General features: G+C 44.5%; 1 protein-coding gene across 1 annotated transcript in view; it reads left to right on the top strand.

The window, feature by feature from the left end:
* TMEM87B (transmembrane protein 87B) overlaps positions 1–24914 on the top strand; it is a 116208-nt gene that overhangs the window by 64518 nt on the left and 26776 nt on the right. Inside the window, exons 9-15 of the mRNA XM_073545162.1 lie at positions 1756–1939; positions 2025–2124; positions 11273–11366; positions 20972–21047; positions 23020–23124; positions 23199–23257; positions 24054–24157. Coding sequence (XP_073401263.1) covers positions 1756–1939; positions 2025–2124; positions 11273–11366; positions 20972–21047; positions 23020–23124; positions 23199–23257; positions 24054–24157 — 722 coding nt within the window. The remainder of the gene's footprint in view (positions 1–1755; positions 1940–2024; positions 2125–11272; positions 11367–20971; positions 21048–23019; positions 23125–23198; positions 23258–24053; positions 24158–24914) is intronic.

Raw genomic sequence — 24914 nt, 5'->3', positions numbered from 1 at the left:
ATATACCAGGATGGGGGAGTATATACCAGGTTGGGTAAGCATTCGGGTCAGCGCCGGTCAGTCATCGCTCTGAGAATACATAATGGCCGCTGTGACTGTGTCCCGAGCCCAAACTGACAGCCGGTTTCAATGTAGAGCCAGTATCAGTCAGGGCCAGGGGCATGGTTACAGTCATGGTTGCCCCCTCCTCCATGACTGAATACCGAATGCTGCTAAGGAGAGTAAAGTTAATTTAGTCCTTGCTGCATACCGCTGCTTGCAGGCGCTGGGTATCATAATAACGCTATTAACCTGCAGATAGACTGCATATCTACTGGTTATTAATGTTATTTCTGCCTACAGGATCCCTTTAGTTTTGTAGTACAATACTTCAATGAAATGGCCCTGGAGTCAGCACTTGCACATATCGCTCTACTGGTTATTAATGTTATTTCTGCCTACAGGATCCCTTTAATTTTGTAGTACAATGCGTCAATGAAATGGTCCCGGAGTCAGCACTTGCACATATTGTTCTATTCGGCGCCCTATACATATCCAAATTCACTTCTACAGTGTCTTCAACAAAATGGTGACAGATGTACTACAACGTGGACATAGCAGTGCGCATGCACCACTCATCACCATGATCCCTATGGCCAGTGCTTGTGCTAGTGCTTTTTTTGGCGGATCCGTTTTTTACCCCATAGACTTGCATTATCGGCGGATTCTGACTGACAGTCGTCCGTTGCGTCTGTTTTTTGACGGATCCGTTAGAATTGTAGCGTTCGCCGGCTGGAGTAAACGGACAATGTAACGTTTTTTTCCAGTGGCAGACCGCTATTTTAAACTGCGTATGCCCGGAAGATCTTTCCTCTCATGCATTTTCTCTCTCTCTCGCTCTTTTCTCTCGCGCTCTTTTCTCTCGCGCTCTTTTCTCTCGCGCTCTTTTCTCTCGCGCTCTTTTTTTCTCGCGCTCTTTTTTTCTCGCGCTCTTTTTTTCTCGCGCTCTTTTTTTCTCGCGCTCTTTTTTTCTCGCGCTCTTTTCTCTCTCGCTGCTCTTCCTCTTGCTCTTGCTCTTGCTCTTGCTCTTCCTCTTGCTCTGTCTCCTCTCTCTCTCCCCCTCTCGAGTCGTGTTACTTTAAATTTCATGCACTTAACGGCTAAAGTGGATCCGTCCAAGAAACTGATCCGTTTTTTCACACTCTGGCGGATTTTGACTGACGTCAAATAACTGAAGTGTGAAACAGGCCTAACACTTTGCCTGCGATTAAACAAAATGAATATTCATTGATCACCACGCTCATGGGAGTTGGAGAACAGTGAATATTCTTTCTCCTTAATAGTGAGCACATGTGATCGACCGGTGGCTGAGGCTAACAGTGCTACCGCTATTAGAGATAATGAATATTCACTGCTCAACATGTCCATAGCCCCTCCCACCTCTTGGCGCTTGCTTCGGTGCATAAAGGTGGTAGGGACTATGGGCATGGGAAGCAGTGAATATTCATTTTCCTTTAACAGTGGGCACAGTGTTAGTCGCAGCTGCTGGCTCCTGCCTCTTGGGACCCGCTCCTCCGCCACTCCAAAATTTTGGAGGAAAAAAAGTGCATCTTAATAGTCTGAATAAAAATCACACAACATATAGAACGTCATAAATACATAATTCACACAATGGGATATAACGACAAATTTATAATTCACACGACTATATATCATTCCATAAATACCTGATTCACATGCCATATATCACCACATGAATTCCTTTTATCTTTGCAGTTCTACATGGTGATGTGCATTATGTACATTGTGCTTGGAGTGATGTGGTTCATCTGGTCGGCCTGCTATTGGAAGGACTTGTTAAGGATCCAGTTTTGGATTGCAGCTCTTATTTTCCTAGGAATGCTGGAAAAAGCCGTGTTTTATGCTGAATATCAGAATATAAATAGCACCGGAGTGTCCTGTAAGTTATTTTCTTAGAAATATATACCATACGTTAAAATTTTGCAAGCACATGTCTAATTGCTATTTTATTTCCCTCTTTGTAGCTCCTGGTCTGCTGGTATTTGCAGAGTTGGTATCTGCTATTAAAAGAACGCTGGCTCGGTTATTAGTTACCATTGTCAGCTTGGGATATGGTATAGTAAAGTAAGTGATTTTTTGTTAGCCTTTCTGCATGTATTACTTTAAGACTACACTACTGTAGTATCACTCTATCCGTGCTTTGTGTGTTATAGACTCCAAATACAGCACTTTTAGGATCTATGGGGCTTATAGTGGTAATCATTTTTATACCAAAACCTGCAGATTTTTATTCTGATGGAATACATATGGTGACTAGTGTTGAGCATTCCGATACCGCAAGTATCGGGTATCGGCCGATACTTGCTGTATCGGAATTCCGATACCGACTTCCGATATTTTTTCAATATCGGAATTCGGCATCGGAATCGGAAGTTCAGTTGATTGACGGCCTGACGTCATCATGATGCGCGGTGTGTGCGCATCATGATGCGCCGTCATTTCGGGCCTGCCGGGGGTCTCTGCCGGCCTGCCGGGGGTCTCTGCCGGCCTGCCGGGGGGCTGTGCCGGCCTGCCGGGGGGCTGTGTGGACTGCCCGGGGTCTGTACCGGCCTGCCGGGGGGCTGTGCCGGCCTGCCGGTGGTCTGTGCACCCTGTGGGGGTCTGTACCGGCCTGCCGGGGGGCTGTGCCGGCCTGCCGGGGGGCTGTGCTGATGTCCGGGGGTCTGTGCAAGCATCGTCCGATGGGACTACAAGTCCCATCGGGCGATGCCTGCTACCATGACAGTGATTGACACATTAGCCAATGATGGGACAGTAGTAGTCCCATCATCCGGCTAATGTGTTAAATGTTAAAAAAAAAAAAAAAATACTACATACATACTACATGCATGCTACATACATACTACATATATACTACATACATACTACATACATGCTACATACATACTGCATGCTACATACATACTACATACATACTACATACTACATACATACTACATATATACTACATACATACTACATACATGCTACATACATGCTACATACATGCTACATACATGCTACATACATGCTACATACATGCTACATACATACTACATACATACTACATATATACTACATACATACTACATATATACTACATACATACTACATGCATGCTACATACATACTACATATATACTACATACATACTACATACATGCTACATACATACTGCATGCTACATACATACTACATACATACTACATGCATGCTACATACATACTACATATATACTACATACATACTACATGCATGCTACATACATACTACATATATACTACATGCATGCTACATACATACTACATGCTACATACATACTACATATATACTACATACATACTACATACATGCTACATACATACTGCATGCTACATACATGCTACATACATACTACATACATACTACATGCATGCTACATACATACTACATGCATGCTACATACATACTACATGCATGCTACATACATACCACATACATACTACATGCTACATACATACCACATATATACTACATACATACAATACATTCATACAATACATACATAGACATACAGTACATATAACATAGAGTAACATACTTACCAATACTTGTCACATTGTTCCCCGAAGCCATTGTCTTTTCCGGGATAAATATTAACATAACAAACCACAAAAATACTCACCCACGATCCGAAGCAGTCCACGAGTGTGTCCCACGACGATCTTGGGTAGAGAACTGCAGCATCAGATGATGCTGCCGTTCTCTACGGGCTGCAGGAATCCAATGACGGAAGGTAGGTATCCTTCCGCACTGTATTCCTCCGCCACTTAAAAAAAAAAAGTCCCTAGTCTCACTTTATGCCATTGCTGTGTGGGAATTTCCCACACAGCAATGGCATAAAGTGAGACTAGGGACTTTTTTTTTTTTAAGTGGCGGAGGAATACAGTGCGGAAGGATACCTACCTTCCGTCATTGGATTCCTGCAGCCCGTAGAGAACGGCAGCATCATCTGATGCTGCAGTTCTCTACCCAAGATCGTCGTGGGACACACTCGTGGACTGCTTCGGATCGTGGGTGAGTATTTTTGTGGTTTGTTATGTTAATATTTATCCCGGAAAAGACAATGGCTTCGGGGAACAATGTGACAAGTATTGGTAAGTATGTTACTCTATGTTATATGTACTTTATGTCTATGTATGTATTGTATGAATGTATTGTATGTATGTAGTATATATGTGGTATGTATGTAGCATGTAGCATGTATGTGGTATGTATGTAGCATGCATGTAGTATGTATGTAGCATGCATGTAGTATGTATGTAGTATGTATGTAGTATGTATGTAGTATGTATGTAGTATGTAGTATGAATGTAGTATATATGTAGTATGTATGTAGTATGTAGCATGCATGTAGTATATATGTAGTATGTATGTAGCATGTAGTATGTATGTAGCATGCATGTAGTATATATGTAGTATGTATGTAGCATGTAGTATGTATGTAGCATGCATGTAGTATATATGTAGTATGTATGTAGCATGTAGTATGTATGTAGCATGCATGTAGTATGTAGCATGTAGTATGTAGCATGCATGTAGTATATATGTAGTATGTAGCATGTAGTATGTATGTAGCATGCATGTAGTATGTAGCATGTAGTATGTATGTAGCATGCATGTAGTATGTAGCATGTAGTATGTATGTAGCATGCATGTAGTATATATGTGTTATGTATGTAGCATGTAGCATGCATGTAGCATGCATGTAGTATGTATGTAGTATATATGTGGTATGTATGTAGCATGCAGTATGTATGTAGCATGCATGTAGTATATATGTAGTATGTATGTTGCATGTAGTATTTATGTAGTATGAATGTAGCATGTATGTAGTATGAATGTAGCATGTATGTAGTATGCATGTTGTATGTATGTAGCATGTAATTTTTTTTTTTTTTTTTTTTTTTTACATTTAACACATTAGCCGGATGATGGGACTACTACTGTCCCATCATTGGCTAATGTGTCAATCACTGTCATGGTAGCAGGCATCGCCCGATGGGACTTGTAGTCCCATCGGACGATGCCTGCACAGACCCCCGGAGCCTGCACAGACCACCGGCAGGCCGGCACAGCCCCCCGGCAGGCCGGCACAGCCCCCCGGAGCCTGCAGAGCCCCCCGGCAGGCCGGCACAGCCCCCCGGCAGGCCGGCACAGCCCCCCGGAGCCTGCGCAGACCACCGGCAGGCCGGCACAGACCACCGGAGCCTGCACAGACCCCCTGGCAGGCCGGCACAGCCCCCCGAAAGGCCCGTACAGACCCCAGAGAGGCTGTACAAGGGCAGGAAAGGGTTTTTCTTATTCCGATACCGGAAGTCCCATAGACTTGAATGGGACTTCCGGTATCGGAATCGGCGATACCGATACTTTTTTTAAAGATCGGCCGATACCATCCGATACGATACTTTGAAGTATCGGACGGTATCGCTCAACTCTAATGGTGACCATTAGAAAAAAAAAATGGATTTCTTATTGAAAAGTCTTCCTGTATTAAGGCAACATACTGACTGTGTGGGTGTATAAGGTCTTATATCCACAGGGTATATTTCGTCATTGGTATTTATGGAGCAAAAGCTTCTACTTTTGGAATCTGGATGTCTGCATTTTTCATGTACCGTATATACTTGAGTATAAGCTGAGGCCCCTAATTTTGCCACATAAAACTGGGAAAACTTATTGACTCGAGTATAAGCCTAGAGTAAGAAATGCAGCAGCTACTGGTAAGTTTCAAAAATAAAAATAGATACCAGTAAAAGTAAGATTAATTGAGACATCAGTAGGTTAAATGTTTTTGAATATCCATATTGAATCAGGAGTCCCATATATTGCTTTCTAAAGTTCATGATGGCCCTATAAGATGCTCCATACAAAATACGCCCCATATAATGCTGCACAAAGATTAATAATGGCCCCATAAGATGCCCCATAGATATATATGCCCTATATAATGCTGCATAAAGCATGATGGCCCCGTAAGATGCCCCATATAATGCTGCATAAAGGTTGATAACCCCATAAAATGCTCCATAGATATATATGCCCCATATGCTGCTGCTATTAAAAAAAAAAAAAAAAAAAAAGACATAGTCACCTCTCGTCGCTGGGGGCCAGATTCCAGTGTCCTGAGCAGGTTGGGATACTGGCACGCTATGGGGGCCAGGTGCCCGTGTCGCCGCTGGCTCAGGGCCCCAGCACCTGCGGTATTCATCTGTCCCCGTACCACCACCACACGCCGCTATATCTTCTGGGTCTCTGCAGTGACTGCAGAGATTGGAGAAGCAGGGACTGTAGAGACCGCGCCAGAAGGGGGTGAGTATGATCTGACAGCCACGCTCCCCCGCTGACCCCCGGGACAATGACTTGAGTATAAGCCGAGAGGGTCAGTTTCAGCCTAAAAAAATATGAGCTGAATATTTCGGCTTCTACTCGGGTATATACGGTATTTTAATGTGTTTGTACACATAATAAATTCAGTTCCTTTACCTCAAACCAACAATCAGACAAAATTCACACTTTTTTTGAGAAAAAGACAATGATTGGGGAGTCGCTTTACTTAAACATAATATGTTCATCGCATTAAAAAAAGTTTTAAATGTTATCTACCAACTTGTTTAACCCCTTCCTGACATGAGACGTACTATCCCGTCCATGGGACCTGGGCCCCTATGCCCATGGATGGGATAGTACGTCTACCGCGATCAGCGGCGCCCACGTGGTGAGCGCCGCTGATCGCGGCCGGGTGTCAGCTGATTATCACAGCTGACACCCAGCACAATGTGTCAGGGGCGGTCACGGACCGCCCCCGACATGTTAACCCCTTGCACACCGCGATCAAACATGATTGCGGTGTACCGGGGGTTAAAGGGAAGCATCGGCAGGGAAGGGGCTCCCTCCGTGCTTCCCTGAGCCCCCCACGGCTGCGCAATGTGCAGCGCTGCTGCCGGGGGCTCCTTTCCTGCAGGCCCCCGAATCCAAGATGGCGACGGGGGCCTTCGGGGGCCTGCAGGAAGCTGGCTTCCTCAGTGCCTGCAAAGCGCAGGCATGAGGAAGCCTTCTGCAGTGCCTGTGACAGATTGCTGATCTGTCACAGTGATCTGTGATGTGACAGATCAGCGATCTGTCACAGGACAGTAATGTCCCACCTGGGACTTTTTAATAAAGTAAAAAAAAAATGAAAAAAAAGTGTTAAAATAAATTAAAAAAAATCGCCAAATAAATTAGAAAAAAAAAAAAATATTCCCCCAAATAAATCCATTTTTTTAGAAATAAAAAAAAACAATAAAAGTACACATATTAGGTATTGCCGCGTCCGTAACGACCCACCCTATAAAACTGTCCCATTAGTTAACCCCTTTAGCGAACCCCTTAAAAAATAAAAATAAAAAATGAAGCAAAAAATAATGATTTATTATCATACCGCCAAACAAAAAGTGTAATAACGCGCGATCAAAAAGACGCATATAAATATCCATGGTACCGCTGAAAACGTCATTTGTCCCGCAAAAAACGAGCTGCCACACAGCATCATCCGCAAAAAAATAAAAAAGTTATAGCTCGCAGAATAAAGCGATACAAAAATAATTATTTTTTATATAAAATAGTTTTCATTGCATAAAACCGACAAAACATAAAAAAAACGACCTAAATAAGGTATCTCTGTAAGCGTACTGACCCGAAGAATAAAACCGCTTTATCAATTTTATCGCACGCGGAACGGTGTAAACGCACCCCCCCAAAAGAAATTCATGAAACGCTGGTTTTTGCTCATTCTGCGTCCCAAAAATCGGAATAAAAAGCGATCAAAAAATGTCACGTGCCCGAAAATGGTACCAATAAAAACGTCAACTCGTCCCGCAAAAAATAAGACCTCACATGACTCGGTGGGTCAAAATACGGAAAAATTAGAGCTCTCAATATGTGGTGATGCAAAAACTATTTTTACAATAAAAAGCGTCTTTTAGCGTGTGACAGCCGCCAAACATAAAAACCGCCATAAATAGTAAATCAAACCCCCCGTTATCACCCCCTTAGTTAGGGAAAAATAATAAAATACAAAAAATGTATTTATTTCCATTTTTCCGTTAGGGCTAGGGTTAGGGTAGGGTTAGGGGTGTGTTGGGGTTCGGGTTTGAGTTAGAATTGGGGGTCTCCACTGTTTGGGCACATCAGGGGCTCTCCAAATGCAACATGGCGTCTGATCTCAATTCCAGCCAATTCTGAGTTGAAAAAGTCAAATGGTGCTCCTTCCCTTCCAAGCTCTGCCATGCGCCCAAACAGTGTTTTACACCCACATGTAGGGTATCCGCCTACTCAGGTCAAATTGCAAAACAATTTTTGGGGTCCAATTTCTCCTGTTACCCTTAGGAAAATAAAAAATTGGGGGCAAAAATATCATTTTTGTGGAAAAAAATGATTTTTTTTATTTTCACGCCCGAGTGTTATAAACTTCTGTGAAGCACTTGGGGGTTCAAAGTGCTCACCACACATCTAGATAAGTTCCGTGGGGGGCCTAGTGTCGAAAATGGGGTCATTTGTGGGGGTTTCCACTGTTTAGGTACATTAGGGGCAGCCCTGACGTGTGTCCATACAGTAGTTTTCTCCCACATATGGGGTGTCAGCGTACTCAGGACAAATTGGACAACAACTTTTGGGGTCCTATTTCTCCTGTTACCCTTGGGAAAATGAAAAAATTGGGGACTAATTGATCATGTTTGTGGAAAAAATACGAATTTTTTATTTTCACGCCCGGGCGTTATAAACTTCTGTGAAGCACTGGGGGGTTCAAAGTGCTCACCACACATCTAGATAAGTTCCTTGGGGGGTCTAGTTTACAAAATGGTGTCATTTGTGGGGGGTTTCCACTGTTTAGGTACATCAGGGGTTTTCCAATCGCGACATGGTGTCCGATCTCAATTCCAGCCAAAGACGTCAAATGGCGCTGCTTCCCTTCCGAGCTCTGCCATGCGCCCAAATAGTGGTTTACCCCCACATGTGGGGTATCAGCATACTCTGGACAAATTGCACAATAACTTTTAGGGTCCTGTTACCCTTGGAAAAATAAGAATTGAGGGTGAAAAGATCATTTTCGTGGAAAAAATATGATTTTTTAATTGTACGGCTTTATGTTATAAACTTCTGTGAAGCCCTTGGGGGTTCAAAATTCTCACCACACATCTAGATAAGTTCCTTAGGGGGTCTAGTTTCCAAAATGGTGTCATTTGTGGGGGGTTTCCACTGTTTTGGTACATCAGGGGTTTTCCAATCGCAACATGATGTCCGATCTCAATTCCAGCCAAAAACGTCAAATGGCGCTGCTTCCCTTCCGAGCTCTGCCATGCGCCCAAATAGTGGTTTACCCCCACATGTGGGGTATCAGCGTACTCAGGACAAATTGCACAATAACTTTTAGGGTCCTGTTACCCTTGGGAAAATAAAAATTGGGGTGAAAAGATCATTTTTGTGGAAAAAATATGATTTTTTTAATTGTACCGCTGTACGTTATAAACTTCTGTAAAGCCCTTGTGGGTTCAAAGTTCTCACCACATATCTAGATAAGTTCCTTGGGGGGTCTAGTTTCCAAAATGGGGTCACTTGTAGGGGGTTTCCACTGTTTAGATACATCAGGGACTCTCCAAACATGACATGGCGTCCGATCTGAATTTCAGCCAATTTTGCATTGAAAAAGTCAAACGGCGCTTCTTCCATTCTGACCTCTGCCATGCGCCGAAACAGTCGTTCCCCCCCACATATCAGGTATCAGCGTACTCAAGACAAATTGCACAATAACTTTTGCAGTCCAATTTCTCCTGTTACCCTTGGTAAAATAAAAAAAATTGAACCTGAAGTATTTTTTTTGTGAAAAAAAGTTAGATGTTCATTTTTTTTTTAAATATTTAAAAAAATTCTTGTGACGCACCTAAAGGGTTAATAAACTTCTTGAATGTGGTTTTGAGCACCTTAAGGGGTGCAGTTTTTAGAATGGTGTCACTTTTGGGTATTTTCTATCATATAGACCCCTCAAAGTGACCTCAAATGTGATGTCCTAAAAATAAAATGGTGTTGTAAAAATGAGAAATCGCTGGTCAACTTTTAACCCTTATAACTTCCTAACAAAAAAAAATTTTGGTTCCAAAATTGTGCTGATGTAAAGTAAACATGTGGGAAATGTTAGTTATCAAGTTTTTTGTGTCCTGTATCTCTGTGATTTAAGGGCATAAAAATTCAAAGTTGGAAAATTGCGAAATTTTCAAAATTTTCTCCTTATTTCCGTCTTTCTCACAAATAAACGCAAGTTATTTGAATGAAATTTTACCACTAACATGAAGTACAATATGTCACGAGAAAACAATGTCAGAATCACCGGTATCCATGGAAGCGTTCCAGAGTTATGACCTCATAAAGGTACAGTGGTCAGAATTGTAAAAATTGGCCCGGTCATGAACGTGCAAACCACCCTTGGGGGTGAAGGGGTTAATTTTCCATATCCCATTTTTTGTTGGATTCTTTGTGCCATTTATCTATTTGTGCACAGTTTATATGTTTGTACGGATCAAAAATGATTCATTATGCTGGCAGAATGGGACATTTTCTAATGATTTCTAGAACGGTGATCTTAGACGCTTGTTGATGCTCAGAGTAGGAAAACCGTAGACATACTCTTTACTTTTGCAATGAGAGCCATCTGCCCTACCATTTTTATTTGCCATTTTTTAAAAAGCCACCTCCTAATTCAGGTCTTTGAAGTCTAGACATCATTTTATGTTGTAGTATTATTTGAAACTCGTTTAGCAGTTTTCTATAAGGTACTCGTGAGTAAGAGTCATAAACATTGGTAAATCCTAGGTGGCTTACAATGGACTAGGGTTAAACAAGAAGAATATGCGATAAGAACATTGAAGCCATCATGAAAATGATGTGGTCAAGTGCATGAAATAAATCCTGCGTTATTTCTCTATATTGGGAAATCTTTATCTTTTTTTGGTAAGAGTTTGTCTGCTAGTCAACTTTCACAGTTCACAACACCATGAGCATAGCAGAAATGGAAGAACAAGGCTACATGTGAGAAAAATGGGTAGGCAGCCTATTTAACACTCCGTAACATTGGCAAATAAGACACTATTGGTAACATTGAAATAAATGTCATCATTTCATTTTATATTAAATTATCATTTATTCTTGATTCCTTGGGCAGGCCTCGATTGGGTGCCGTCATGCATCGTGTGGTTGGGATGGGCGTCCTGTACTTGGTGTTCGCTACTATTGAAGGAGTAATGAGAATCATTGGGGTAAAACTTTTTTTTTTTTTATAGTGGTTTTACGTTTTGAGTGTTGCTTTCACTAATCTGCTTTTACTGTCGTTTCCACAATGTACAAGCCTTATTGGTCACACTCCATTTTCATCACTGATTAGTGTTAAGCTGGCCATACGCATGAGATGTTTGTTTGCCAAACGAAAATTCGACTGACCTCTATCTCTCCATAATCATACACATGAATGCTCAACTTGGCCAAGCATGCCTGTTTTCTCAACAAAGAGAATGGTGAAAGCTGCTGCCGGACCCCAATGGCAACGGCTAGGCTTGCCTGAAAACAAAAGGATCGAGCGTTTAAATTCCAACTGCCTGATTCATTTCTGCCTGGCATTATTGATGGATGGGGAAGACTCTGGAAGCCCAAATAGACATTAGCCGATCAGCGAATTTCACCAACTTTAATTGAATGTGCTTCGGGTCTTCACCAAATACTTTTGGTTTAAACATCTGCAGATGAACTTTATTTTTCTACTAGCTGAAGAGCCCGGCGCTGCCCGGGCATAGTAACTAACTATGGTTAGTTATAACAAATTATAATGAATGAATGAATATATATATATATATATTCATTCATTATAATTTATAATGATATATAGCTGAGAGTAGAGCCCAGCCCACTCCGCATAGCTACATTCACTATAATATCCCACATCATCCCGTCAGCCAGAGCCACCGGACTGCTACCCCTAATATCCCACATCATCCCGTCAGCCAGAGCCACCGGACTACTACCCCTAATATCCCACATCATCCCGTCAGCCAGAGCCACCGGACTACTACCCCTAATATCCCACATTATCCCGTCAGCCAGAGCCACCGGACTACTACCCCTAATATCCCACATCATCCCATCAGCCTGGGGTCAGAACCAGAATGCTGAGTGGAATGGTCCTAACTTCCATACCGGGGATCCCTTTAAGAGAGGCCTGGTGTCAGAACCAGAGCGCTGAGTGGATTTGCCCTGACTTCCATACCAATGATCCCTTTAATAGAACCCTGGGGTCAGAATCAAAGCTCCGAGGGATTTGCCCTAACTTCTATGCAGGAGATCCCTTTAAGAGAGCCTGGGGTCAGTACCAAAGCGCAGAGTGGATTTGGCCTAACTTCCATACCAATGATCCCTTTAAGAGACCCTGGGGTCAGAAGAACCACAGAGCTGAGTGGAACGGTCCTAACTTCCATACCGGGTATCCCTTTAAGAGAGGCCTTGGGTCAAAACCAAAAAGCTGGATGGATTTGCTCTGACTTCCATACCAATGATCCCTTTAAGAGGGAAGATGTGCCTATAGGATGGAGGATGTGTGATGTGTATATGAGCACGGGAGGGGGGATTCATTTCTGTCATGTGCTCTCTGCTCCTTTTTGGGGGCAGACAATGGCTGGGAGCTTATGTTCCCAGGGATGCTAGATTTCTCCCACCATGTCAGTGTCTGCTTAGGTGTTGTCGAGTGGGAAAACTTGCTCATAGCAACCAATTACTACTCAGCTTCTTTTAACCAGCTCTGGTGAAATGAGAGATGCTTAGTGATTGGTTGCAAGGAAAACTGTTGCTCATAGCAACCAATCACAGCTCAGCTTCTTTTGAACAGCTCTGGTGAAATGAAAGATGCTTTGTGATTGGTTGGTGATACACACATACAGTTGGGTCCATATATATTTGGACAGAGACAACATTTTTCTAATTTTGGTTCTAGACATTACCACAATGAATTTTAAACAAAACAATTCAGATGCAGTTGAAGTTCAGACTTTCAGCTTTCATTTGAGGGTATCCACATTAAAATTGGATGAAGGGTTTAGGAGTTTCAGCTTCTTAACATGTGCCACCCTGTTCTTAAAGGGACCAAAAGTAATTGGACAATTGACTCCAAGGCTATTTCATGGACAGGTGTGGGCAATCCCTTTGTTATGTCATTCTCAGTTAAGCAGATAAAAGGCCTGGAGTTGATTTGAGGCGTGTTCCTTGAATTTGGAAGGTTTTGCTGTGAAGGAAACATGCGGTCAAAGGAGCTCTCCATGCAGGTGAAACAAGCCATCCTTAAGCTGCAAAAACAGAAAAAACCCATCCGAGAAATTGCTACATTAGGAGTGGCAAAATCTACAGGTTGGTATATCTTGAGAAAGAAAGAAAGCACTGGTGAACTCATCAATGCAAAAAGACCTGGGCGCCCACGGAAGACAACAGTGGTGGATGATCGCAGAATAATCTCCATGGTGAAGAGAAACCCCTTCACAACAGCCAACAAAGTGAACAACACTCTCCAGGAGGTAGGCGTATCAATATCCAAATCTACCATAAAGAGAAGATTGAATGAAAGTAAATACAGAGGGTTCACTGCACGGTGCAAGCCACTCATAAGCATCAAGAATCAAAAGGCTAGACTGGACTTTGCTAAAAAAACATGTAAAAAAGCCAGCACAGTTCTGGAAGAACATTCTATGGACAGATGAAACCAAGATCAACCTCTACCAGAATGATGGAAAGAGAAAAGTATGGCGAAGGCGTGGTACAGCTCATGATCCAAAGCATACCACATCATCTGTAAAACACGGCAGAGGCAGTGTGATGGCTTGGGCGTGCATGGCTGCCAGTGGCACTGGGTCACTAGTGTTTATTGATGATGTGACACAGGACAGAAGCAACCGAATGAATTCTGAGGTATTCAGAGCCATACTGTGTGCTCAGATCCAGCCAAATGCAGCCAAAATGATTGGTCGTCGTTTCATACTACAGATGGACAATGACCCAAAACATAAAGCCAAAGCAACCCAGGAGTTTATTAAAGCAAAGAAGTGGAATATTCTTGAATGTCCAAGTCAGTCACCTGATCTCAACCCAATTGAGCATGCATTTCACTTGTTAAAAACTTAACTTCAGACAGAAAGGCCCACAAACAAACCGCAACTGAAAACCACCACAGTGAAGGCCTGGCAGAGCATCAAAAAGGAGGAAACACAGCGTCTGGTGATGTCCATGAGTTCAAGACTTTAGGCAGTCATTGCCAATAAAGGGTTTTCTCCTTCGTCTCATTGGGGGACACAAATACTGTGGGTGTATGCTTCTGCTGCTAAGAGGCTGACACTAAGTGAAAAAAAGAGGTTATCTCCTCCTCCGCAGTATACACCCTCGCCCCTATTGCGGGCGGAAATCAGTTTTTTGCTTAATGTCCTATGGAGGCACACACAGTCTGGATCTCTCCAGACTATTTTTTTCTAGTTTACTATGAAGATGAGACAGGGGCGATGGATCCTATTGAAAGGGTCCGATCTCCCCAAACCATCAACGGGCGAGCACGCGTTGAGTATCGTCTCCGTGTATACTTTCCCGCACCGAGGGACATATCTGTGACTTTTCCCCAGACTTCTATTTTTGTTTGTTATTTTATAAAGATGAGACAGGGGCAACGCATCCTATTGAAAGGATCCGATTTCCCCAAACCATCAACGGGTGAGCACGTGCGAGTATCCCTCCACGTATCCTTTCCCGCGACGTGGGACATTATGCCAGACTTAGCCCTGTCCACCCCTAGGTATTGAAACCATGGGCTAGCACAGAGGCACAAGACTAGTCTGTGCGGCCCCCACTGCTCCACCAACGCTAGACGGCGGTTCTGCAAGGTGGCGGACGGTCCCTCTCCTCACTCCCTGAAGGGGTTAGATGGAGCTAGGGTGCCTGCACCGTCCTATTTTTTATCAAAGACCCCCTCACATACCTGCGCTCAGGCTGAAGAGGATCATCGGTGACGAGAGGGTCGGGGAGGGCTCCTGCGAAGATTTCGGGCTGGAGCCCACAGCCGCAGCACGCCTCGCGGCGTCCACTAGCCATGCAAGAGAAGGGCTGGATCCGTCAAGACAGGAACGCTGCGCCGGTCAGTAGCGCCATTTTTTGGTACTGCGCCCCCCGGTCGGGTAGGGGAAAAATTGAGGCTTCGGCCGGAGCTAGGCCGCAAGTTACGCCCTCGGGGCCGCGTGTCACTTCCGGCAGCCCGCCCCGCACTCGGCGACGGTAAAAATCGAGGCCCCGGCTTCGGAGCACGGGCTAGGCCGCAAAGTGGGAGTACCGCCCCTAGAGCGATTTTACAGGCTGGTGCACGCCACAGATGTCGGCGCGCGATTTAAACGAAGCATCCAGGTCGGGGGGGCCCAGGACTGGGGTAAGTGCTGCCCGAGAGGCCACGCTATAGGGAAAAACGAGGGGCTACCTCTTCCCCATATCCCCAGCAGTGGACAGATACAGCATGTCCGAAAAAAGCAAAGACGCACACGTTCTTTTACGCGGCATGCATCTCTTGTCAGGCTGCGTTTCCGTGGGCGCAGAGTAAGCGTTTATGCGAAGCCTGCGAATCCAAACGCGCCCAGGAGCCCTCCCCTGCGACTGCGACCAATGTGTCAAATCCCCCGGAGTGGGACCAATCACTGTCACAGTACATGCTGTCGCTTACGAGAGCAATAGAATCCCTTCAAGCCCCAGATAGGGGCAGGTACAGTATCTCGCCGCCTTTAGAGGGAACCTCCACCTCACAGGAGCCTCTGGCCTGCAGGGGCCGCCCTCACTCCAGGTAGACCCGGGGAAACGAATCCACACGGTGTCGCCCAGTCCATCCGGTGCCTTTGGCATCCATAAGATCTGCTTCTCGCTCCCCGTCACCAGTGGTTGATAGCGAGCAGACCTCAGATTGCGACTCAGACGAGCCCATTGACCTGGACACTCCAGAGTCACGTGAAACAGTGGACAGCCTCATAGAAGCCATCAATCAGACCCTGGGGATTGAGGATGATACCGCAGCGGCTACGGGGCATAAAGTGGCATGTAAACGAGTGAAGCGGCCGCACATAATTTTTTTCCTCTCACCCTGAGTTTGAGGACATAGTGCAGCGGCACAGAGAACGTCCAAAACAGCGTTTTTCTCGGGTTAAAGGGCACTCGAAACGCGTTATCCGTTTTCTCCGGACCTCCTTAAACAATGGATGGAATCCCCGATAGTGGATCCTCCGGTTTCACGCCTGGCCACTAAGACCCTGTTACCTGTCCCTAGGGTTTCCTCGATTAAAGATCCCACGGACTGCCTTATTGAGAGCCTAGCTCGTTCAGTATATGAGGCGTCAGGGTCTGCACTCGCTCCCTCATTCGCAGCAACTTGGGTAGCCAAGGCTATGATATCATAGTCAGAAACATTAAACAAGGTTGCGCAGGAGCAGGATCTACCTGCAGAGATCTCGGAGGTCACAGGTCAGATGACGATAGCCGGAGATTATGTAATGAATGCATCTTTGGATGCGGCCAGTTGTTCAGCACTTGCTGCCGCTAATGCAATCTCTATCTGAAGAGCCCTATGGTTGAGGACATGGCGGGCCGATTCTTCTTCCAAGAAGTCCTTGACTTCCCTGCCTTATCAGTGCGGCCGCCTATTTTTGGATCAACTTATCTCCGACTCCACAGGAGGAAAGAGCGGGTTTCTCCCTCAACAGAAGGTTAAATCGTTTTTTCATCACCCGGTTCAGGCACGTTTTCGGGCCTTTCGCAGTGCCACCGGCCATTCTAGGCCGGGCGTGACGGCATTGGTCAGGTGGTGGCCGCTAAGCAGCCTGAGCCTGGTCCGGGACCCGAATAGCAGACCGGTCCGGGGTCATGCGTTAAAAGACTCTGGGTGGACTACGGGGCCCAATTCCGCCACCTCCGGCCGCCCCAACCAGGATAGGGAGTGGCAGGTCATATAGAGCCAACCCATTGGGGAGAATGCGTGCTCAACAGGCCAGATCGAGGGGACCCAGATCCTAAGGATCATCGGCCAAATGACTCGAGGTCTTTACCAGATGACACCAGCAAAGTGGGCGGCCGCCTACTCTGTTTTCACCACGTCTGGGCCAACATCGCTCACGACGTATGGGTAAAAGAACTGATGTCCTCAGGTTACAAAATAGATTTTGTCAGATACCCTCCAAGATGTTTTTTTTCTTTCCCGGCTTCCCAGGGTGGATACCCAGGTAAGGGCTCTATTGGGAGCCATCAAGTCGCTCCTGCACAACAAAGTCATTGTTCCAGTGCCGGAACACGGAAGAGCTCAGGGGTTCTATTCCAACCTTTTTGCTGTTCCCAAAAAGGACGGGTCTGTCAGGCCTGTTTTCGACCTAAAGCTTCTGAACAAATTCATCAGGATCAGACATTTCCGGATGGAGTCTCTCTCCGTTCAGTCATAGCGGTCATGGAGCAGTGAGAATACTTGGCCTCAATTGACAGCCAGGACGCATTTCTGCATATTCCCATTTTTTCCTCCTCATCAGAGGCGGCTACGCTTCGCCATCAGCGTTCAGCATTTTCAGTTCGTAGCGCTAGCCACGGCTCCCAGAGTGTTCACAAAGGTTATGGCTATTGTCAGGGCCACACTGCTTTCTCGAGGCATAGTCGTCTTGCCTTATCTGGACGACCTCTTGTCAAGGGCCCGTCAATACGGGCATGTGAGGAAGGTGTCAACATCACGCTTGATACTCTTGCCGCTTAGATGGTTGGTCAATGCAAAGAAATCATCCCTTGTGCCAGCTCAGAGGATCTCCTTCCTAGGAATGATCTTCTGACACTTGCTGAGGGTTGGTAATTCTCCCTCAGGAAAGGGCGCTAGTCTCCGGGAGGGAGTCGGACACTACGCCAACCAGTCCCTCATACCATCCGATCTGCGATAAGGATCCTAGGGAAAATGGTGGCAGCAATCGAAGCGATACCTTTCGTCCAGTTCCATCCTTCACCCCGTGCAGCACGCCTCGTGTCAGCCTGGGACAAGAATCCTTTCACGCTAGATCGTCGGTGCAAACTGTCCTCTCAAGTCAGGCAGTCGCTCGGATGGTGGATAACCAGTTCCTCTCTGGCCTAGGAGAAACCTTTCCCCCCTTGTCATGGGCTGATAATGACAATCGACGTCAGTCTCCTCGGTTGGGGAGCGGTGTTTCGCCACCACACAACCCAGAAACGGTGGTCGCCACAGGAGGCACACCTCCTGATCAACTTATTGGGGATACGAGCAATTCGGCTGGCTCTGCAGAAGTGTCATCCTAGCAGGCCTCCCCGTCCGGATTCCATCGGACATCGCCACGGCGGTGGTTTACATAATTCGTCAGGGGGGCGCCCACAGCAGAACAACCATGCGCGAGGTGGAGCACGTTCTTCAGTGGGCCGAAGCAAACCACTCGGTGATTTCGGCTGTCCACATCCCGGGCGTGGAAAATTGGGCGGCAGACTTCCTCAGCCGGCAGGGTCTTGCATCCGGAGAGTGGTCTCTACATCCCGAAGTTCTTCAACAGATTTGTCAACTGTGGGGAGCTCAGGATGTGGACCTGATGGCTTCCAGAGTGAATGCCAAGGTGCCCACATATGTCGCTCGGGCCAGGGACCCGCAGGCATTCGCGGTGGACGCGTTGGTTCTGCCATGGAACCAGTTTCGCCTCCCATACCTATTTCCCCCACTGCCACTACTCTCGAGAGTCAGCAAAGGGATAAAGACGGAAGGGGGGCCGGCGATTCTGCTGGACCCAGGCTTGCCCCGTCGAGCATGGTACGCAGATCTAAGGCAGCTGCTCGCCAACGTTCCTGGGCGCCTGCTAGAGCGCCCAGATCTACCGTCTCAAGGGCCAATTTGCCACCCAAACTCAGGGACCCTGTGTTTGACGGCAGGGCCGTTGAATCTTGGATTCTAACCCAGGCAGGGTTTGGAAGCAAGGTGGTCGCGACTCGCAACAACGATTAGTGCCCGGAGGCCTGCTTCAGCATGAATTTACCACCACACCTGGAAGGTGTTCTTTGCTTGATGTCGAGGCCGCGGTGTTTCTCCGCTAAGATTCTCGATCTCCAACATCTTGGTTTTTCTCCAGTCGTGCTCAGAGAGCCCGGATAGCTCAGTCGGTGGAGCATTAGACTCGGGCTTTGCCCCAGGTTTCCGCAGGAGACAAATGCCGGACTTATCCGTCCTGTTCCAGTGCAGGGTTGCTACCAATTTGCAGGTGAAAACTTTTCATCCGGGGAGTGTCCCACTTGATACCTCCCTATATGGCGCCGATGGACACCTGGGTTCTTAACATGGTCCTAAGTGTTCTGCTGGAAGCTCCATTGGAACCACTTCAGGATATCGCTTTGAGGTACCTTTCCTGGAGAGTTGTTCCCCTAGTGGCCATCACTTCCATCAGGCGGGTTTCAGAGCTGGCGGCTCTATCCTGCCGAGCTCCGGTCCTCACTTTCCATAGGTATAAGGTCGTCCTCAGACCAGCCCCTCCTTTTCTGCCGAAGGTCGTGTCCTCTTTTTCACATCAATGAAGATGTTGTTTTGCCTTCATTTTGCCAAGCATCGGAGCACCGTTTGGAAGAAGGCTCTTCACACGTTAGACCTGGTAAGAGCCCTCCGGAGGTACGTGTCGCGGACGGCACCCATTCCTCAGACGGACACGCTGTTCGTGCTCCCTGAAGAAAGCAGGAAGGGACTCGCTGCCTCAAAGTCGACCATAGCCAGATGGATTCGTTTGACTATTCAGGAGTCCTACTGCATTAGAGGCACGCCGATTCCAGCATGGATCAGAGCGCACTCTACCCGGGCGGTGGGCGCCTCTTGGGCGCTTCGGCATCAGGCTTCGACGGAACAGGTTTGCAAGGCAGCAACCTGGTCCAGCCTGCACACATTTGCCAAACATAATATCCATGCTCAGGGCTCGGTGGATGCAAGCCTGGGTAGAAGGATTCTCCAAGCAACGGTGGCGCACCTTTAAACAGGAGGTGCATGTAGCTTGGATCGGTGAGTCAATCTCCCACCCAGGGACTGCTTTAGGACGTCCCACAGTATCTGTGTCCCCCAATGAGACGAAGGAGAAACATGGATTTTTGTGAGTACTCGCCGTAAAATCCTTTTCTCCGAGACGCTCATTGAGGGACACAGCACCCACCCTATTAGCCAGTTGGCTCTTGTTTAAATGAATGTGTTTACTTATTTGATATAAGGGTGGTGTTTTCCTTTGGGCATGTTGTACCTGTATTAAGGCTGATTTGTTGTCCTCCTACTGCTTTGGCACCAAACTGATTTCCGCCCGCAATAGGGGCGAGGGTGTATACTGCGGAGGAGGAGCTAACCTCTTTTTTTTCACTTAGTGTCAGCCTCCTAGCGGCAGAAGCATACACCCACAGTATCTGTGTCCCCCAATGAGCGTCTCGGAGGAAAGGATTTTACGGTGAGTACTCACAAAAATCCATGTTTTAACCAAGTACTAGAAATGAACATTTTATTTACAATTATTTAATGTGTCCAATTACTTTTGGTCCCTTTAAAAACAGGGTGGCACATGTTAAGGAGCTGAAACTCCTATACCCTTCATCCAATTTTAATGTGGATACCCTCAAATGAAAGCTGAATGTCTGACCTTCAACTGCATCTGAATCAAATATATATGGACCTAACTGTACACACATTCAGTTTTTTATATATATATACAGATTGACAGAGATCTGCATTCTACACTCATTACTGCATTAATTTCTCAGGACAGATCTAATGGCTGCTTTTTCTGCATGTAATTGTAATATAATGAATGGGTTTGTTTTATTCCAGGCAAAAGAATCTGATTTGGCATTGCTGGCAAGTATCCCACTAGCTCTACTGGACTCTCTGTTGTGCTGGTGGATATCCTTTACTGTGTAAACTCATTCCACTTTAAGAAGAAAGAACACATGTACTATTTCTTGATGGGGTTTGGTGTATTTTCAGACAACGTGATCTAATTAGATAAATGTGCTTACTATTCATTGTGAAAATTTATGAAATCTACAAATTACTGTATTTAAAAATGGTTTTCTTATCGCTGGAAAATTACTCAAAAGTGCTGGCCTTGCATTTACCCCGAAAGAATATCTTTAACAAGCATTCTTAAAAAGTGTAAACTAGCTACCAATTGTTCAATGAATGAGCAAAACTCTCTTTCGTTGGGTAAAATGTTTTTTGCATCACAAGAGCTCGTTCTCGGTGATGCGTCATCCTTTGTTAACAAGTTCTGTGCTTTTGAGAACAATGTTTGGGGGACTAAAACTTAACATTTAATTATTTCTATTAAAATCATACACCCAATATAACCTTATGTAAGACACACATAAAAATCACCAGACAAATCGGGGTGTCTAGAATTTCCAGATTGCTTGTGACAAGGTCATAAAAACCACAAATACGTCAGCTTTACCAAAAGTAAGCTTATAACTTGTCAACTAAACATGTCATAACAATACACTTAATAATCAGATGTTGCTATAAACCTTAAAAAAAAAAAAAAAAAAGGTCAAGAAAAGGAAAGGTCTCACCCAGTTCCTTTAGAAGGTTCACAGGTATCCCAGGTCTTATCAAATGACTTGGCCTAAGAGTATGCCCATTCTACTATGTGCACACGTTAGCGGAATTGCCGCGGAAATTTCCGCGGGAAATAAGCTAGAATTCCGCATGTGTAATTCCCGCGTATTTCCCGCGTTTTAACTATCGTTTTGCGTAATTAGTTTGCTGAATGCTGGCATTTTCCAAGCGATCTTGTAGCATCGCTTGGAAAACTGATTGACAGGTTGGTCACACTCGTCAAACATAGTGCTTGACTAGTGTGACCAACTTTTTACTATTGAGGCTGCCTATGCAGTATCCTTAGTAAAAAGATATATAATAAAAAAAAAAAAATGGTGTTTTTCTCACCTTCCGGCGTCCCGATCCTCGCAATGTTCCCGGCAAGTCCCGTTCCCAGCAATGCGACAATGACCTTTGATGACGTAGCGGTCTTGCGAGACCGCGACTTCATCAAAGGTCATTGTCGCAAGGCATCACTGGGAACGGGAGTTGGCAGGAGCATTGCTGAGGCCTGGGGACACTGCATGGAATGTTGGAAGGTGAGAATATCACCATTTTTTATTTAAATTCTTTTTTTTTTTTTTTTTTTTTTTTTTTTATACAAGGATATGGTACCCAGGGCCTGGAGGAGAGTAAGCGGAACAATGCATTCCTATGTGTGCGAAATTCCCGCAATTACGCACAAAGAATGGGCATGTTGTGTATTTTTCTGCGATGCGATTTTGCCGCGGAAAAATATGCAGCATTAGCACAGCATGTGCAGAATGCCATTGAATTCAATGGGCTGCTTATTTTATGCGTTTTTGCAGCGGAAAAACGGGGCAAAAATGCATAAAATCCGCGAGAATTCCGGATGTGTGCACACAGCCTCAGTGTTTGAATTATGTATCTCCCTTTTAAAAGTTTTTTTTTTTTTTTTTTTTTTTTTTTTTTTATAGCCTCCCTGCCTACCACCAAAAAAGCAAACAATATTCTACAATAAATAAACTATTATTTTAAAACATTTTCTCAGCCAAAATTACCATCATCTTTGTTAATCTGGAGAAAAGTTTGACATCCTTTAGAAATAAGCTAGGTAGTATCACGTACAACAATTCCTAGTATAATGTAATACTATCTGAATTCCTTCATTTCTGAGCCGAGTTGATGTTATACGGCAGTCAAACCGCTTGAATTACGTTTCTTTTTTAATCAGTTTGTATATTGCAATATGTTTCTTTTTTGTGTATTTCTAGTCTCAGTTGTGACAGATCTGCTTTCCTTAGCCCATATATACATATTTGTAAGTCTGGCACAAACAATGAAGATACTAAAGTTAAGAAAGAATGTAGTGAAATATTCATTATATAGACACTTTACCAACACTTTGATTTTTGCTATATTGGGTAAGTTTTCTTATGTTCCCTTTTGTGGTTTTAAATGATTTCCCTTTTCTAATTGTTTTTGTCTTTTCCCAAAGCTTCTGTAGTATTCATGGCTTGGACTACTACAAAGTTCCGATTGGCAGATTGTCCATCTGTAAGTATGACATGGATACATATAAATGCCGAACTCTCTTGCTAACGCAGTAAATTGACCATTACAGTTTTGGCAGATTTAGAAGGAAGCTCCACATTTATACAATAATACTATGTTGAAGTATTACACCTAATGCTTTGTGCTTACTTTTGATAACCACTGCCAGTTGTGTCTGGCTGCAAATTAGTCCACTGTCCCCATTGAAGGCACATGCACACTAGAGCAAACCGAACATTCCTGTTTATATGGAGGTGGGGAAAGATGACTGTTGGCCGACTACTAGCTAAGGGTATGTTCTCTCGATCAGTAAACGCTGCTGGTTGGATGCTGCGTACTTGTGCAGCGTCCAACCCGCAGCATTCAGATGTTACAGCATAGTGGATGGGATTTCAAGAAATCCCATGTCCACTATGCGTCCAGAGACGCCTGCGTCTCACCCACGCTGACGGACATGCAGCACGTCTCTTCAGACTGTAGAATGTCAAGAGAAATTTCACCAATAAAATGTATTGGACGCGATGAATCAACACTGATCAGTGAACACATTCGGATTCACCTGTGTTCAATATACAACAGCTCTTTGGACGCAGCAAACATGCGCTGCAAGTTCTGGATTATCGTCACATAGCCTAAAGAGATGTATTTGAAACTGAATCAAGACAATATCTCCAATTAAGAGTTTGTTAAAAAAAATAAAGTAATCTACTTGTACCGCCTTATGTAGTTAGGCATGAATAGGCTATTTCTAGTTGTCTTCCTTTTGTGATTCCAATGTTCCTCTTAATATCTGTTACAGGACTGGATGGAGCTCTGGGTGGATGATGCTTTCTGGAGGTTCTTGTTCTCTGTTGTGTTATTGGTTATTATGTTTCTGTGGGGGCCATCTGCAAACAACCAAAGGTACATTTCCAAGTACTGTAAAAGTAGGGTAGATTTAAACTACTTTTCTGTTTCCTTCTACTTTCATTAAATCTGAAAATAGGCACATTACTTTTTTTTTTTTTATCGTAATCCTTATGTACTCCACAAGAAGCTCATACCAAAACAAAGTTGTTCTTTTAGGGAAATTATATTTTTTATTAGGTTTAGATAAATAAAAAGTGTTTTAATAAACCAAAAACATAAGACAAAAAGAACACTGGCAACATAGCAGTGCTACATTGTAAAAATAGGTACAATGAATATGAATGTATGAGACTAGAAATAGACACAGTGATCAGAAACTACAGCTCTGGCAAAAATTAAGAGACCACCGCACAGTTCTATAAAAAATCAGCTTCTCTACATGTGTGACAGCCATTCCATTCCAGTGTCAGTTGAATTCCAACCAGAGTACACCTCATTTTACTTAATGTGCTTCTAATTAGGTGATCACCTGAACCAAACCTTATTTAAAGAAAGAAAGTATAAAAAACCTGCTGTGGTGTTCACAATCCTCTTGCAATAGGACAAGCTGGATGGCAAAACAAGTGCTATTAATATCCCAAAAATAATAGGAATGAAAAAGTAACTTTTAATCATGCCAAAGGGGTTGAAAAGAAAAGTCTTGAGTGAGGAAAAGAAGGGCTCAATTCTGGCTTTACTAGCAGAGGGATACAGTGAACATCATGTTGCCTCCATCCTTAAAATTTCTAAGATTGCAGTCCTTTACACCAAG

The sequence above is a fragment of the Dendrobates tinctorius genome, unplaced genomic scaffold (assembly GCF_039654945.1).
Source record: "Dendrobates tinctorius isolate UK_male_01 unplaced genomic scaffold, ASM3965494v1 ptg000140l, whole genome shotgun sequence".
Classification (NCBI taxonomy): Eukaryota; Metazoa; Chordata; class Amphibia; order Anura; family Dendrobatidae; genus Dendrobates; species Dendrobates tinctorius.
Note: the sequence above shows the minus strand (reverse complement) of the source record. Positions and strands in the feature narration are given on the sequence as shown.